Source organism: Theropithecus gelada, chromosome 7a (assembly GCF_003255815.1).
Source record: "Theropithecus gelada isolate Dixy chromosome 7a, Tgel_1.0, whole genome shotgun sequence".
Taxonomy (NCBI): domain Eukaryota; kingdom Metazoa; phylum Chordata; class Mammalia; order Primates; family Cercopithecidae; genus Theropithecus; species Theropithecus gelada.
Window position 1 is genome coordinate 25674813 of NC_037674.1, and position 15713 is coordinate 25690525.

The 15713-nt window shown below is 42.9% G+C and overlaps 2 protein-coding genes and 1 non-coding gene across 8 annotated transcripts in view; 1 reads left to right on the top strand and 2 right to left on the bottom strand.

Annotated features, from left to right (window-relative positions):
• Positions 1-10233, bottom strand: part of GABPB1 (GA binding protein transcription factor subunit beta 1) — a 77465-nt gene extending 67232 nt beyond the window's left edge. For 4 of the 6 annotated variants that reach the window (XM_025390010.1, XM_025390009.1, XM_025390013.1 and 1 more), the window contains exons 1-2: positions 8852-10233; positions 155-178 (exon numbers count right to left, since the gene is read on the bottom strand). The gene's annotated coding sequence lies outside the window, so the exon portion shown is untranslated. The remainder of the gene's footprint in view (positions 1-154; positions 179-8851) is intronic. The other 2 variants (XM_025390014.1, XM_025390011.1) reach the window with 1 other exon arrangement.
• Positions 204-10195, top strand: LOC112627484 (basic salivary proline-rich protein 2-like). Its single transcript, XM_025389810.1, has 2 exons — positions 204-273; positions 8090-10195. The coding sequence occupies exons 1-2, from the start codon at positions 204-206 to the stop codon at positions 8734-8736; spliced, it is 717 nt and encodes a 238-aa protein (XP_025245595.1). The 3' UTR covers positions 8737-10195.
• Positions 1274-1376, bottom strand: LOC112628224. The gene has a single exon (XR_003120385.1). It is a non-coding gene; the product is annotated as a U6 spliceosomal RNA (small nuclear RNA).
• Positions 10234-15713: the final 5480 nt, after the last annotated feature.

Genomic DNA, 15713 nt, shown 5'->3' on the forward strand with positions numbered 1-15713 from the left:
GTAAATGGCATCTATTAAGAGTTAAAGAGGAAGAAGGAATATAAGACAACAGAAAAATGCAATTAATAAGATGATTGCCAAGAAGTAGGAAGGGCCTATTTGGAATTGTTCAGCATAAATTTATAGTGGCCAAGAAATCTTCATAATTACTCACCTTCCTCCACAAATATGCTGTGACCTGTGAGGGAAAACAGAAGAAATCGATGGTGGAAAAATCTGACAATATGCGTCCAGTAAAATATAAAATAAGTGACCGATGTCAAAGTGCAGACTGTATCTAGTGCGTACAGGAGTAAGTTAAATGTCTTAGACTGGGTTGCTGTAACAAAATACCATGAACTGGGTAGCTTACTAAACAACAGAAAATGATTTTCTTTTTTTTTTTTTTTTTGTAGAGATGGGATCTATGTTGCCTAGGCTGGTCTCAAGCAATCCTCCCACCTCAGCCTCCTCAAAGTGCCAGGATTACAGGTAGGAACCACCACACCCAGCCCAGAAAACCATTTTTAATAGTTCTGGAGGCTGAGAAGTCCAAGATAAGGCACTGGCAGATTCAGTATCTGGTAAGGGCCAGCTTCTAGACAGCAGTCTTTTTGCTGTAACCTCATGTGGAAGAAAGAGCTAACAAGCTGTCTGGAGTCTCCTTTTTTTTTTTTTTTTTTTTTTTGAGACAGAGTCTCATTCTGTCACCCAGGCTGGAGAGCAGTGGCGTGATCTCTGCTCACTGCAACCTCCACTCCCCAGGTTCAAGGGATTCTCCTGCCTCAGCCTCCCGAGTAGCTGGGATTACAGGCACCTAACATCGCGCCCAGCTAATTTTTGTATTTTTAGTAGAGATGGGGTTTCACCATCTTGGCCAGACTGGTCTTGTACTCCTCACCTCCTGATCTACCCACCTCAGCCTCCTAAAGTGCTGGGATTATAAGCATGAGCTACTGCATCCAGCCTGGAGTCTATTTTTTAAGAGCACTAATCCCACTTGTGAGGGCTCTACCCACCTGAGCTAATCACCTCCCAAAGACCCCACCTCCTAATGCCATCATCTTGGAGGTTAAGATTTCAACATGAATTATGGGGAGACACAAGCATTTAGACCATAGCACTAAGGGAGAGAAACTGAGGGTCTCTATGAATGGAACAAGTAAAGGAACATAGGAAGAAGAATCCCATCGGCAAAGACACAGAGTTCACACAAGCCATTCAGGGCGTAAAGGAAATTTTTAGATCATTCACTTACCACACAAATTTTTTTTATTTTTTATCATTAAAAAGAATAAACATGGAACACATCACAAATTTATGTGTCATCCTTGTGCAGGGACCATGCTAATCTTCTCTGCATCGTTCCAATTTTAGTATATTTGCTGCTGAAACAAGCACTAGACTACCAATTATTTTTTCCTCTGTTTGGATACATGGGAAGTGCTGTGGACATAAAGGATTCCAGGAGTCAGAAGGGGCTATACATCCAAAACCGTTATCATAATGAGAAGAATCGACCTAATTCCAAAGTTCAGTTCTGTCATTTTAAAACCACCTCAGTGTCTACGTGCACAGAATGGGTGTGTTAAAGACAGGTATCATACTGGCATCTACCCACCTCCTTTAAAGAATCATTACTATAGGCTGGGCGCAGTGGCTTATGCCTGTAATCTCAGCACTTTGGGAGGCCAAGGCGGGCAGATCACTTGAGGTGAGAAGTTCGAGACCAGCCTAGCCAACATGGCTAAACCCCATCTCTACTAAATATAAAAAAGTTAGCTGGGTGTGGTGGCGGGCACCTGTAACTGCAGCTATGTGGGAGAATCACTTGAACTCAGGAGGCAGAGGTTACAGTGAACCAAGATCACACCACTGCACTCCAGCCTGGGTGACAAGAGTGAAACTCCATCTCACAAAAAAAAAAAGAATCACTACTATAGTAAACCACCATAGTAAAAGTATCTTATCCCTCAAGTGTAATGAGACATAAACAAGCTAATTGGGTTATAGGAATGCTCAAGCCTCATTCAGAAAAAAAAGATTCTATATTATATAATATAATCACAGCATTAGTGGGTTTAAAATATTCTTAAAAATAGAATCACAGTCAGGACCAACAAGAGTAGTTTTTTAACGTTTCAGTTTTGTTTTTTTTTTTTTTTTCTCTTGAGACAGAATCTTGCTCTGTCACCCAGGCTGCAGTACAGTGGCGCAACCTCGGCTCACTACAACCTCCACCTCCCAGGCTAAAGGGTTGCTCCCGCCTCGGCCTCCCGAGTAGCTGTGACACAAGCGCACGCCACCATGTCTGGCTAATTTTTGTATTTTTAGTAGAGACGGCGTTTCACCATATTGGCCAGGCTGGTCTCGAACTCCTGACCTCAACTGATCCACCCGCCTCAGCCTCCCAAGGTGCGGGAATTACAGACATGAGACACTGCGCCCAGCCATTTTTTTTTTTTTATTTTAGACTGCGAAACTTTTAGGCTGGGCACAGTGGCTCACACCTGTAATCACTGCACTTTGGGAGGCCAAGGCAGGCAGATCACAAGGTCAAGAGATCGAGACCATCCTGGCCAACATGGTGAAACCACGTTTCTACTAAAAATGTAAAAATTCACTGGGCGTGGTGGCGCACGCCTGTAGTCCCAGCTACTCGGGAGGCTGAGGCAGGAGAATCACTTGAACCCAGGAGGTGGAGACTGCAGTGAGCTAAGATCGTGCCACTGCACTCCTGCCTGGTGACAGAGACTCCATCTCAAAAAGAAAAAAAATTAAAAAAAAAAAATCATAGTATCAGTGTGCTCCGTATTTTTTTAATCAAAGGAGATGGAGGTGGACATTTTCCATTATTTCATTTTAATTGACTTTAATTTACCATGCACTATAAAACTATATAATGCCATGAAAAGATGTTTTAATATTATAAAATAGGACTCAAAATTAGTATTTTGTAGGTTCTTTATCTGCAATTCCAAAAATCCAAAAAACTTCTGAAACCCAAAATAACTCATCTTGTGGTAAACCTTACCCAAACCGATATGAAGCTATTTACAGTCTTTATCCTATTTAGTGCAAACATTGATACATTTTGCTGCAGAAACAGTAACATTTTTGAAGGGGGATACTGCACTGGACTCTATTGGAAGGCTATACATTACTACCTTGCCCTTATCAAAAAAAATTCCTAATTCCATAACCTATTAGACTCTAAGAGTTTGAATGGTGGACTGTGATCCTATAATTGCTAACATTTATTGAGCTATTAACTATGTGTCAGATACTGTTCACTTTATATGAAATAACTCATTTAATCTTTCCAATCATCATGAGCTAAGTATTATAATAATCCCCATTTTACAAAGAAGGAAACTGAGACATGGAGAGATTAAGTAAACTGCCTAAAATCACACAGCTAGAGTGTGACTAACTGGGATGACACTGGGATGAATATTTAAAACATTACACATAAGAGTAACAAAACACAAGAAAATGGGATAATTGATTATGCTAGGTGCTAGGAGTCAGTGATATGTTTCTCTACTCAATTGATATTACTTCCAGAATAAGGAATCAAACAAAAAATTACAAAACACTACATGCATTTACAAATTCTCATTTATGTACAATTTCTACAAACTTGCTTAAAATGCAGAGTATAAAACCCAAATTTCTCAGCTTATGTAACATATTTATTTTTTATTGAAAAATAACATCTTAATATCTTAATTATAACACATGATAATTTATAGTCATTGTAGAAGTTAGAAAATTTGGATAAGCAAAAAAAAATAATAATCACCTATAAAACTACACTCAGAAATAACCATTTAACAATTTGGCACATATCCTCCCAAACATCAATATATTTTGGGTTTTTTTACCAAATGGAATCATGTTTTTAAATCTTACTTTTTCTCACTTACATATACCAAGACATCCTTTCATGTATTTATATTATTCTATAATTATTTTCACGGCTGAGAAGGCAGTACCCCACTGTATGGATGGACCCTAACAATCACTGTGAAACATTTAGGTTTACAGTTTTACCATATAATGATCAATAGTACTGGCTCTAGAGTCACAGTGGTTGGATTCAAGTCCTGGCCCTAAAACTTAAGTAACTCAGGTATCTTGAGCAAGCAACCTCATTTCTCTATGCCTGTTTTCTCTTCTGAAAAACAGAAATAGTACTACCCACTCCATATGATTACCGTGGGGGTCAAAGGCATTAACACACAGCTTGTATAACCAACAACACTGCAATTGGTATGCTCACAGCTAAATATTCACACACACCTTTACTACACCAAAAAAAAATTCTTTAAAGGGAATTTCCATGTCAGAAAGTATGCCCGTTTTTAAGGCTTCTGAATCTGACAAATTACAGAGTGGTTTACAGTCCTTCATTAAATAGCCTTCTCACTTAATACTCATTTCTCTTTATCAAAAAAGGCAAAAACTATTATCCAGTTAAGTTAACCAGCTTGTTTCACTCAATTAGTTTTTTGTTCTTCCACCTATAAACCTCGGCATATTTAATAAAACCTCAAAGTTTATAGGTAACTTGAAGACACCTAGCCCAAATTCTCCTTCAGCACGATTCCTCTACTCTAGAATCCTCAATCTGTCAGTGAAAAGGAACAGCCTACCACCCAAAACAACTCATTCTATTTTCACAGTTTTGAGGAAATTTCTCTTGAAATAGAGTGGAAATCTGTTTCTTTTAAACTTCTACCCACTGACCCTAGTTCCTTCTGGTCAAATCTGATCCTTCTGTGTGACAGAACACCAAATCCTTAAAGGTGGCTGTTACTTCTTAAAAGAAGCTCCTCTTCTTTAGGTCAAATATCCCATTTTTTCAACTTTTCTCATTTCCATTTCTCTCATGATCAAGGTCCTCGTTTATGCTCTACAGATAAGTGATTTTGACACTTTGATGTCTACCACCTTGGAAATGAGAAAAATAAAGGTCCATTCCTACCCTACATTAAGTTTGGGGCTCTGTGTGGTTTCTTATTAGCTCTCCAGATTATTCTGATAAAGTCTGAGAATGAATACAAGGTCTCACTTATGATAGTATGCTACCCAAAAAACCAACTCAATACCCCACGTGTAATATAACTAGTACAAAGTAAAGTGGGGCTAACACCTTGCTCTTTCAATAAGCTGTTCTACCATCTTCAGAATTACTCTCTGACAGGTTTGGTGGCTGACGCCTGTAATCCCAACACGTGGGAGGCCAAGGTGGAAGGATCACTTGAGTCCAGAAGTTTGAGACCAGCTTGGGCAACATAGTGAGACCTCGTCTCTACAAAAAAATTTAAAAATTAGCCGGACACGTTGGCAGGTACCTGTAGTCCCAGCTACTCAGGAGGCTGAGGCAGAGGCAGCATTGCTTGAGCCTGAAAGGCGGAGCTTGCAGTGAAGTATAACTGCACCACTGCACTAAGCCTGGGTAACAGAGAAAGCAAGATCCTGTCAAAGAAAGAAAAGGTGCAGAGGGGAACACAGGGAGGAAAGAAGGGAGAGAGGGAGGGAAGGGAGGGAGGGAGGGAGGGAGGGAGACAGACAGAGAGACAGAGGAAGGTGCACTAGCCCACCAACAACCGAACTGACAGCTGATTGCACCAAAGCATCTTCTCTGTATAGAGCACTGTGATGTCAACACTGAGAAAAAACAGAGGCCCTAATACTGATCTCATCTAGTGCTAGATTTACCTTCTAGAAAGCATGATGGAACAAACATCTTCAGAAAACTATAATACTAATTATAGCTATACCAAAGTAGGCACATCAGGCTATAGAAACATTGTGATTACTAGCTGGAAATCCTACTAGTTGTGGGGGAGGAGAGGGGAGGGGAAGGATGACACTAAGGAAACTAAGTTGCTCTGAACTTCGAGATTTTGTGTGGGTTTGTTTTTTAACGTTTGCAAAGTCAGAAGAGATGAAGGCCATCAGAGAGTTCATCTGAACTCAGGCTACCTGCAAACAGAGACTGGGTAACCGCCTCAAGCACCCTCAAAAATAAATTCATGATGCAAAACTTCATGTAATTTCTGAATTTCTGAATTCCTCATGACATGTGAACTTTACCTGTTACTATTTCTAACAAGGTAATGAAGGCCAAAGGAAAAACAAAACAAAACAAAACATCCATGGTACAGGAGATGTGGTCCATTATAATGACACAATGTTAGAGGAAAAAACAAACTAAAACCAAGCATACTTTTTTTTTTGAGACGGAGCAGAGTTTCGCTCTTGTTGCCCAAGCTGGAATGCAATAGCACTATCTCGGCTCGTTGCAACCTCCATCTCTCTGGCTCCAGCGATTCTCCTGCCTCAGCCTCCCAAGTAGCTAGGATTACAGGCGCGCACCACCGCACCCGGCTAATTTTTTGTACTTTTAGTAGAAATGGGGCTTCACCGTGTTAGCCAGGCTGGTCTCAAACTCTTGACCTCAGGTGATCGGCCCGCCTCCGCCTCCCCAAGTGCTGGGATTGCAGGCGTGAGCCACTGTGCCTGGCCAAACCAAGTAAACTTAACCAAGATCCAATCTATTTTCATTTAAACAGCAAACATTAAAAATACACCTGGTATTTTCTAACAATTACACGAAGAATGACCAGATGCTTCCTGTTGATGGAACAGTAGAGAACTACAGACTGACAGATTCAGACTAGAGTTCACAGAAACAACTGGAAACAAACTTAGCTTCCTTTCAAAACCATTAAAGTATGGCCTTAAATTTTTACGCATTAATCAATTAGGTATAATTGTCTCCCAACCTAGAAAACCCAGAATGATTCAGAGACAAAGAACTCTAAGGATACGTATCTGCGAACTATTCGTTTCACCAAAGGATTCACTGCAGAACTAGTTTTCCGTAGAATCTGCACCTCCTATAGTTTTCAGCATGTTTCATCTTTAAAAATAACATTTACACACAAGTGTTAATAGCATATGTAATGTGGAATTCACGTGTTACTTGTGTAAATCATTGTACGTACTAGAATTAAATTTTTTAATCACTTAAGAATATTTTCAAATGTTCCTGAGTCTCCAAGATCATAGGCAGATTATGCAGTCATTATCTATGATTTTGTTTAGGTACCTAAATTCCAACTTTTAAAAAAGCTGGAGCCCAGTAAAAAAAAAGTATGGGAATCAATCTTATTCGTCTTGTTAAAATGTGTCTTGCATAACATCCTGATTTAACTTGTATGGTGAAAGCACGGTAAGAATGACACATTTCTGTTTTTTGGTACAAAAAAAAAAGTATGAGTGTACAGTGGAGTGTTCCAGAGGTTACATGGTGTGCTAACCACAACAGTGACGTAGTTTTGAGAATCTTCTATTAAACCAGGCATTAAAAAGATTTGCAAAAATGCAAGATGTTACTCTTAACAAATCATCTATGTTAACATGTAATGGATGTATTTTTTGTTTTTGGGGAAAAAAAACCCGGGAGAAAATAAAACAAAGCCATCTTTAGTTTCCTCAAAGTCTGACCCTGAAAATGGAAGTATCAAAGCTGATGGTTTATACGTCAGTGAGAAAAAAATTTAAACCAAGCTGGGTGGGTCTTTACACGAGATAAACTATCTACAAGAATGTCTGACCACTAACTTCTGCATAATAAATGAGAGTGGATCTTTTCATTCTGGGATGGCAATGTACTTTACAAGGACCATTTACAGCCTACATCAAACCTTTTTCTAGATAAAAAACGTACTTCAGTAACTTGCCTGAATTGAAAGAGCAAAACAGTCCGGAGAGAAAACTTAAAATGTTTCCACATTATCAAGCCCCCTTCAGAAGTACTGTGGTCTCGGCCCCTCCTTTGAACAGATGTCCGCTCGCCACAGTCCAATCAGGTTTAAAGCAAGAGTATTTGTACTGAAAACAAGCTTCAAGTGGGAAGACACACACAAAGCAGGCCTGTATCATTCCTTTGGTTTCAGTTTTCACGATGCACCCTTGAGGCTAGGCACGCTGATTCAACACACTTGGAGAGCTTCACCGAAACACACTAAATACACACTGATGAACTGTGCCCTGGCAGAGATGACCTGGCAAAATTCTCAACTTTTTCCCTGAGGCCGTGCACCCGCGGGTCTCGGCGGCGAAGTCTTTCGGGCAGAAGTCCCAAGCCTTCAAAACGGCAGGCTTCTCCCCCTCAGGACTCCAGTCCCCGCGGCCAAGACTGTCGCTGCGGGGGCCCCGCGCGGGACTGGCCAGGCTCTCCCGTTAACCCTCTCTGAGCCGGCCGATCTCGCCGCGGCCCGAGCGCCTCTCGGCCCCGCAGCACAGGGCGCCCAGGACCCGCCGCCCCCGCCGCCCGTTCCCCTCTCCGGAGAGCCCAGCGGGGCCGTCAACCTGCCCAGACAAAGGCTACCGCGGCGCCAGAGGCCGGGCCCGGCCGCGCCTGCCTTCCTCCTTCTCCCGCCCACTGCCAACCTCCAGTCGCCCGCAGAACCTCCGCTGCCTCGGCGCGACCCCATCGCCACCCCGGGGCTGCCGCTCGGGACCGGCCCGCCGGGTAGCCGCGAGGAGGCCGCCGCACGCCAGGGCCGAGGAGGGGGCGGCGGCCGCCACCATGTCTGCCCGCCCCTCCCAGAAGCGGGGTGCCCAGCGGACAAAGCGCAGCGGCGGCGCAGGCGGAGCGGGCGCCCAGGCCGACCCCGCCGACCCCCGCGGAATAAGCGGGGCCAGGAGCCCCGGAAACCCGGCGCCTTAATGCAATAAACAGGAAATCGCGGGGATGATCTGGGTTCCGGGGGAAGTGGAATTATTTTTTACCAGCGAAGAGATCAACTTCCACATCCGGTGGTAACAGGGCCCTACACAGACCCGCACTGACCTGGAAAAGCTTCGGGAGCGGCGACGGGAAGGCAGCAGGAGGTGGTGCGGGGACCCGAGGCGCCTCGTACCCGGCCGGGCTGACGCGGCCCCGCTACACACAAAGCGCTTCAGCAGCACAGGGCGCTATTTTCCGAAAATGCCGCGTCTGGTCGGCGCCCAAAATCCCCACCGAAAAGTCCCCCGTGCTGCGCGCGGAGGGACACATGGTGTGCGAGTGAGTCAAGCTCCCAGCATCCCTCCCGGACCCGGCCCTCGTCAGCTGTTCGCCCGAGGATTTTCCGCCTCTGCACTCATCGGCAGATCCCGCTCCTACCCACTCCCTGACTCTGTTCCCACCGGGAGAGAGGGGAAAGAGAGTCTGATTTTTTAACGAAAGGGTTGAAAATATGCCATTTCTAGCGCTTCAGCCACACAAAGAAAGCGGCGGAATGATCCGCTCTCGGCGACCGCAAGTCCCGGCCTACCCGGCGCCTGCGCGGCAGCGGGGGTGGGAGCTGCGGCCGGCCATGTGCGCGGCGGAGAGGCTGGGTGGCCGCGGAGCCTTCCCGCCTGTTTCTGCGGTGGGTAGTAGTTTGGAAACTAATGTTCTGTGCTAACCTTCGTGTCTCTGTGACATGACCGTTTAAAGACGGAGAGTGCGGAATCTTTGGACTTTAAGCTTGCCAACTGAGCGGCCTAGCAGAATCCTGGGAGACGGAAGGACAGCCAGGAGGCTAGGATTTACCTTTTAAGTGTCCCTAGATTCAACTAGTCAAACTGGGACGGGAGACGCTGTGAAGGTACCAGGGAAGGAACGAGTGAGGTTCCTTTTCCACTTTTACATAAACTCAACGGTCAGATTCATGACGAGGATGTACATATTTCTGTAGATTTTTTTCCCGAGCATTCTAATGATGCCTCATATTTCGTAGATCCTAGTAACTGCTTGGATTACTGCCACCTCAGAGGTAGAGATCTGTTTTTCCGTGGCTGGAATGTCAAAACTTTTGTTGTATTTTATTAAGTAGCAAAAGTTTGGAGATTTGCAAGGTTAAAAAAAAAAAAAAGCTTTGTGAACTTAATCTAGATGTGATTTGCTAAGGAACTTAACATATTGATATGTTTTTCGCAGGGGAGTCAGGGCATGGCTTTCCCAACCTAGTAACTGCAACTTATAGCATCCTACATCTAGGACTTGGGAGTATGTGAGACAGCGCCAAGAATTTAATCCAGGAGAACTGACAAGCTTAAATGAAATCCATATTGCCCACTGATTTTGTGCAGCCTCAGATAAGTAATCTTTCTCCACTTAGCCTTTTGTAACAATTGATGTAATAAAGGTTTGTAGTCTTTGCGTAATTTATTAAAGCATTGTGGCTAAAACAGAAAAAAAGCATAGGAACCATAGTCTATGTTTTCTTTTGATTTAATATTTTCATTGCTTCGGTTAATAGAAATTTGTCAAAATGCGGATGTTTTTCTGTAGCATTATTTGAATGAGCATTGTTTGAGTGAACATTCAGCTAATTATTGTTAGAAAATCGTTGCCCCCAGAATGAGCATTGTTTGAGTGAACATTCAGCTAATTATTGTTAGAAAATCGTTTCCCCCATTAATCTTACACTGTAGAATGTAGACAAGTAAGTAGGCATCATCAGTATGATGAGAGTGAAGCTACTTAATACTGTGGAATCAAATAAAGGAGGAACCCCTTAATAAACCAAGAGGGAGGAATAAAATGGAATGGGACTAGAGAAGCAATTGGCTTTAATAAGGGTATTGTGGAAGACCTAGATAAGAAGCAGTAAGTACCGATGTTTGGAGGCAAACACTGGAGAGATTTTTGGGTAAAGAAGACAGTGCTGGAGGTCTGCTTGTGAAGGCCTTGAATGCTGTGTGCAGAAGTCAGCTTCTGAGAGCCAGGAGGAAGATATTGAAAGATTTTAAGTAGAAGAATCAGGATTGAATTCATTTTAGACAGATCACTGTTACACAAAAATTTGAGGCAAGGAAAAGAGTTTGGAGTAAACAGTAGACTGTGAGCCAACGACGACTTGGACTGAGTTGGTGGCAAGTAGTTGTGAAGAAGATGAAGTGGTTATTGGGAGATTTCGTTAACTGAAAATGACTGAGGAAAATAGATGTCAGAGGTGACTGCCAAATGAGTTGGAGCAGCTACGAGGATAGTAATATCTTCACTGAGATTAGAAACAAAATAAGAATGTATGTTAGGGAAGAAAGAAGTCTCTGTTTTGACCATGTAAAATTCGAAGTGCCTGTGAGCCAACCAGACAGATACGTGTAGTCAGCAATTAGATATTCATTCAACACTGTTGGAAGAACAGCTACTCTGTGCCAGGTACAGAGTAGGTGTTCACCTACACTGAAATAAAGCAGCAGTAAAACAAACGGTTCCTACTCCTGTTTTTAGAGGGAAACAGCGTATAAACAAGTTTTTAAAATGAGAAAATATCCCGTAAGTTTGTGAAGAAGGCCGGGTGCAGTGGCTCACGCCGGTAATCCCAGCACTTTGGGAGGCTGAGGTGGGTGGATCTCCTGAGCTCAGGAGTTAGAGAGCAGCCTGGCCGACCTGGCGAAACCCCATCACTACTAAAAATACAAAAATTAGCTGGGCACAATGGCACGCTTGTGTAATCCCAGGTACTCCGGAGGCTGAGGCAGGAGAATAGCTTGAACCCAGGACATGGAGGCTGCAGTGAGCCTCGATCTCGCCACTGCATTCCAGCCTGGGCGATGGAACGAGACTCCGTCTCAAAAAGAAAAAAAAAAAGTTTGTGAAGAGAATTAAAGGCTGATTGGATGAAGTGTTAGTCTGGGGAAAAGAGCAGACTTTTGGTGGTTGGTTGATCAGAGATGGCCTCACTGAGAAGGTATTAGAAAGGACTTAAGAACAGAGTGTGAGACCAAAATAGCGGGGCAAAGGCCCTAAGGTGAGAAGTTTGTTGTGTTTAGGGAACAGCAAGGTCAGTGTAGCTGAAGTCTACTGACCAAAAGAAGGAATGATAGGAGGTGAAGTCTTCAGCCTCGATAAGAAGGTGACGTGCACTGGAAGCCATTGAAGGATTTACGAAACGGAGTATCATGGACTAGGATAGTAGCAGTAGAGGTGAGGAAAAAGCTGACCTATCTTGCTCACCAATTAAATGAGGAAAAGGAGGAATCAATAGTGATGCCTAGGTTTGGGGCATGTTGTCTAGGTGGAATTAATTTTAATTACACCTTTTATTTAACCCAGTATATCCAAATATTATTTCACATGTGATCAATATAAAAAATCACTAAACATTAAAAATATTTTACATTTTTCTCATAACTAAGCATTTGAAATCTGGTGTGTATTTTATACTTATAGCATATCTCAGTACTTGATTTCGTAAAATTTCCAGCTAAAAAAATAGATTCACATATCCAAGTCATTCCAAGCATACTTAAAAGTTGTACGGTAATCGAATCGTGTATATTTTTAAATTTTATTTTAAATTAAAGTTAGGATTATGAATTCGGTTCCTAAATTAGCCTCATTTCACTTCCTGCATTTCAAGTGGGACAAGTTGTTACCATATTGGACAGTGCAGTCTAGTGAAATAAAGAATAGTGGAAAGTCAGACTTAAAAAGTTTAGAACCAGCTCTGGAAGGCCTTGGATGTCAAATTAAAGGACTGAGATTTTACCCTTGAGTCAGGCAGAACAATGGATGGTTTTTGAACTAAGGAGTGACACAACATTGTGCTTATGACTAGAAAGAGGCCACTAGGTGGCCAGCCGTGAGTCAGGACACCCTTCAGTTGCTTTGACTTCAGCCCTGTGGATTCAAAGTCTGATTTTTGTCAGCACTCTAGAGCAGTTCCACCGAGAGTGTGGTCCACAGGGCAGTGCCAGTCTGGAAGCCCTTTGTTACACATCCATGACAAGTCATTTACAGAAAGTAAATGTAGAAACTTACAGCAATTTAACAGACTAATTTTATTTCTGTGGGTCTAATAAAAATTTGAGGGACTGTACTTTGCATATGTCTTTATTCCCTTTTTTTTGTTTGTTTGTTTTTTGTGTTTGAGATGAAGTCTTGCTCTGTCGCCAGTCTGGAGTGCAGTGGTGCAATCTCGGCTCACTGCAACCTCCGCCTCCCAGGTTCAAGCAATTCTTCTGCCTCAGCCTCCCAAATAGCTGGGATTACAAGTATGCACCACCACACCCAGCTAATTTTTGTATTTTCAGTAGAGACGGGGTTTCACCATGTTGGCCAGGATGGTCTTGATCTCCTGACCTTGTGATCCGCCCGCCTCGGCCTCCCAAAGTGCTGGGATTACAGGCATAAGCCACCGTTCCTGGCCTTTTTTTCCCTTTTTCTTTTCCTTTTTTTTTTTTTGAGACAGAGTTTCGCTCTTACTGCCCAGGCTGGAGTGCGATGGTGCGATCCCGGCTCACAGCAACCTCCGCCCACCCCCCACCCCACCCCCCCTTAGTTGAATTGGTACTCCTACCTCACTCTCCCAAGTAGCTGGGATTACAAGCATGCGCCACCACACCCTGCTAATTTTGTATTTTTAGCAGAGACGGGGGTTTCTCCGTGTTGGTCAGGCTGGTCTCCAACTCCCGACCTCAGGTGATCCACTCGCCTTGGCCTCCCAAAGTACTGGGATTACAGGCGTGAGCCACCGCACCTGGCTGTTTTTTTCCTTTTTCTAATAATTTTTATCATATTACATAAAAGTACCTATGGTCTCACAGATGAAGGGAGTCAGAAGAACCAAACTCCCAGAAGACTTAGTAAATCTAAATGCCTTTTTTACTTTGGAGTGAAAACTGTAATAGCTGAACTAAAACGGACATTGCTCATTTTCTCCCTCCATGTAGACATGGAAAGCTATATGGAAATAACCGAGTTTATAGTAGCTACCATATATTAAACGTTTCCTGTATGCCAGCCACTGTGCAAAGCCTATTATATATATTGTCTGATTTAATCCTCACAACTCTGTAAAATAAGTATTGTTGCTCCATTTTTCCAATGAAGAAACTGAGGCTAAAATAGGTTGAATAACTTACCTAAATTCACCAACCTCAAAGATGTTAAAGACGGTTCCAATACAGGTCTCTCATTTCCTTCTTGATTAGGAATACTACTTTGAAATGAGAGACCTGTACTGTGTCTGTTAATACCAAATTCCCTGGCATAAAGACTTAGTACATTGTTTAAAGAGAATGCATGAAGTTAACTGCATTACCTTCTGGAGGGTTCATTTGTGAATTTGGGGCCAAAGTAAAGGTAGTTAGTGGTGTTCTAACAGCATCAAACAAATGAATTCATTTCTTTTTTGGGGGGGGTGGGGTGGAGGGAATAAGGTCTCACCCTGTCGCCCATGCAGGCTAGAAGGCCATGAAGTGATCTCGGCTGACTGCAGTCTCAACCTGGGCTCAAGCAATCCTCCCACCTCAGCCTCCAGAGTAGCTGGGACTACAGGTGCACACCACTATGCCCAGCTCATTTTTGTATGTTTTGTAGAGACTGGGTTTTGCCACGTTACCCAGGCTGTTCTCGAACTCGTGAGCTCAAGTGATCCTTCCACCTCAGCCTCCCAAAGTGCTGGGATTACATAATAAGACAGCCAATAAAAAATGGGTAGAGGCCAGGTGCAGTGGCTCACACCTATAATCCAAGCACTTTGGGAGGCCCAGGCAGGCAGATCACCTGAGGTCAGGAGTTTGAGACCAGCCTGGCCAACATGACAAAACCCTATCTCTAATAAAAATATAAAAATTAGCCGGACGTGGTGGCACGTGCCTGTAATCCTAACTACTCGGGAGGCTGAGACAGGAGAATTGTTTGAACCCAGGAGGCAGAGGTTGCAGTGAGCCAAGATCATGCCACTGCACTCCAGCCTGGGTGACAGAGCAAGACTCCATCTCAAAAAAAAAAAAGGGTAGAAACTTAAAACAGTCACCTCACAAAAGAGGGTATCTAAATATTAGTTCCTTTAAAAAAATTTTTTTAAAAAAGGCATGTAGATGGCCAAAAAACATGTAAAAGGTACTCAACTAATTTAATCACTAGAGAAATGCAAATTAAAACCTAAATGAGATTTTAATCTCACATCCAACAGAATAGCTAAAATGAAAAACCCAGAAAATGCCAAATGTTTGTTAAGAGTTGGAGTAACTAAAACTACACGGCTGCTGGAAATGTATATTGGTATGACCACTTTGGGAAATGGAAAGTTCAACAAACAGGCAAACCAATCTAGATTTAGGGATATATGTTTAGGAAGTAAAAGTATAAAGAAAAGAAATAGCTGGCTTTGCAGGGCATAGTGCTTGAGAGGTAATAGGTGCTTCTGGAGTGCTGTTGATGTTCTGTTCCTAAGTAGGGTGCTATGGTTTGAGTTTGGTTTGCCTGACCCTACCAAGTCCCATGTTAAAATTTGATCCCCAGTGTTGGAGGTGAGGCCTGGTGGGAAGGGTTGTGGGAGTGGGTTTCTCATAAATGGCTTGGTATTCTGGAAGGAGTGAGTTCATTAAGAGACTGGCACCTCCTCTCTCCTTTCTCTTGCTGTGTGATTTCTGCATATGTTATCTCCCGTCTGCCTTCCACCATGAGTGGAAGCAGCCTGAAGCCCTCACTGGGAGCAGATACTGCTGTCATGCTTCTTGTACAGCCTGCAAAACCATAAGCCAAATAAGCCTAACATTCTAAGACACTGGTATTACATGAGTGTTCCTTCTATGATTTATTGAGAAGTAGGTTTTTTGGAGAAAAATGTACTTTCAGTATATATATTATATATTTCATGGTTAGTTATTTTTAAAACTCCTGAGCAATACTGGATACGTATTACCAACTATTACTTCCTTTACTGAGCCAA

Coding starts and splice junctions, on each gene's coding strand:
- LOC112627484 (XM_025389810.1), top strand. CDS start 204: ATGGTGGAAAAATCTGACAATATGCGTCCAGTAAAATATAAAATAAGT. Junction 274..8,089: donor CCGATGTCAAAGTGCAGACT/GTATCTAGTGCG, acceptor TTTTTCCCTGAG/GCCGTGCACCCGCGGGTCTC.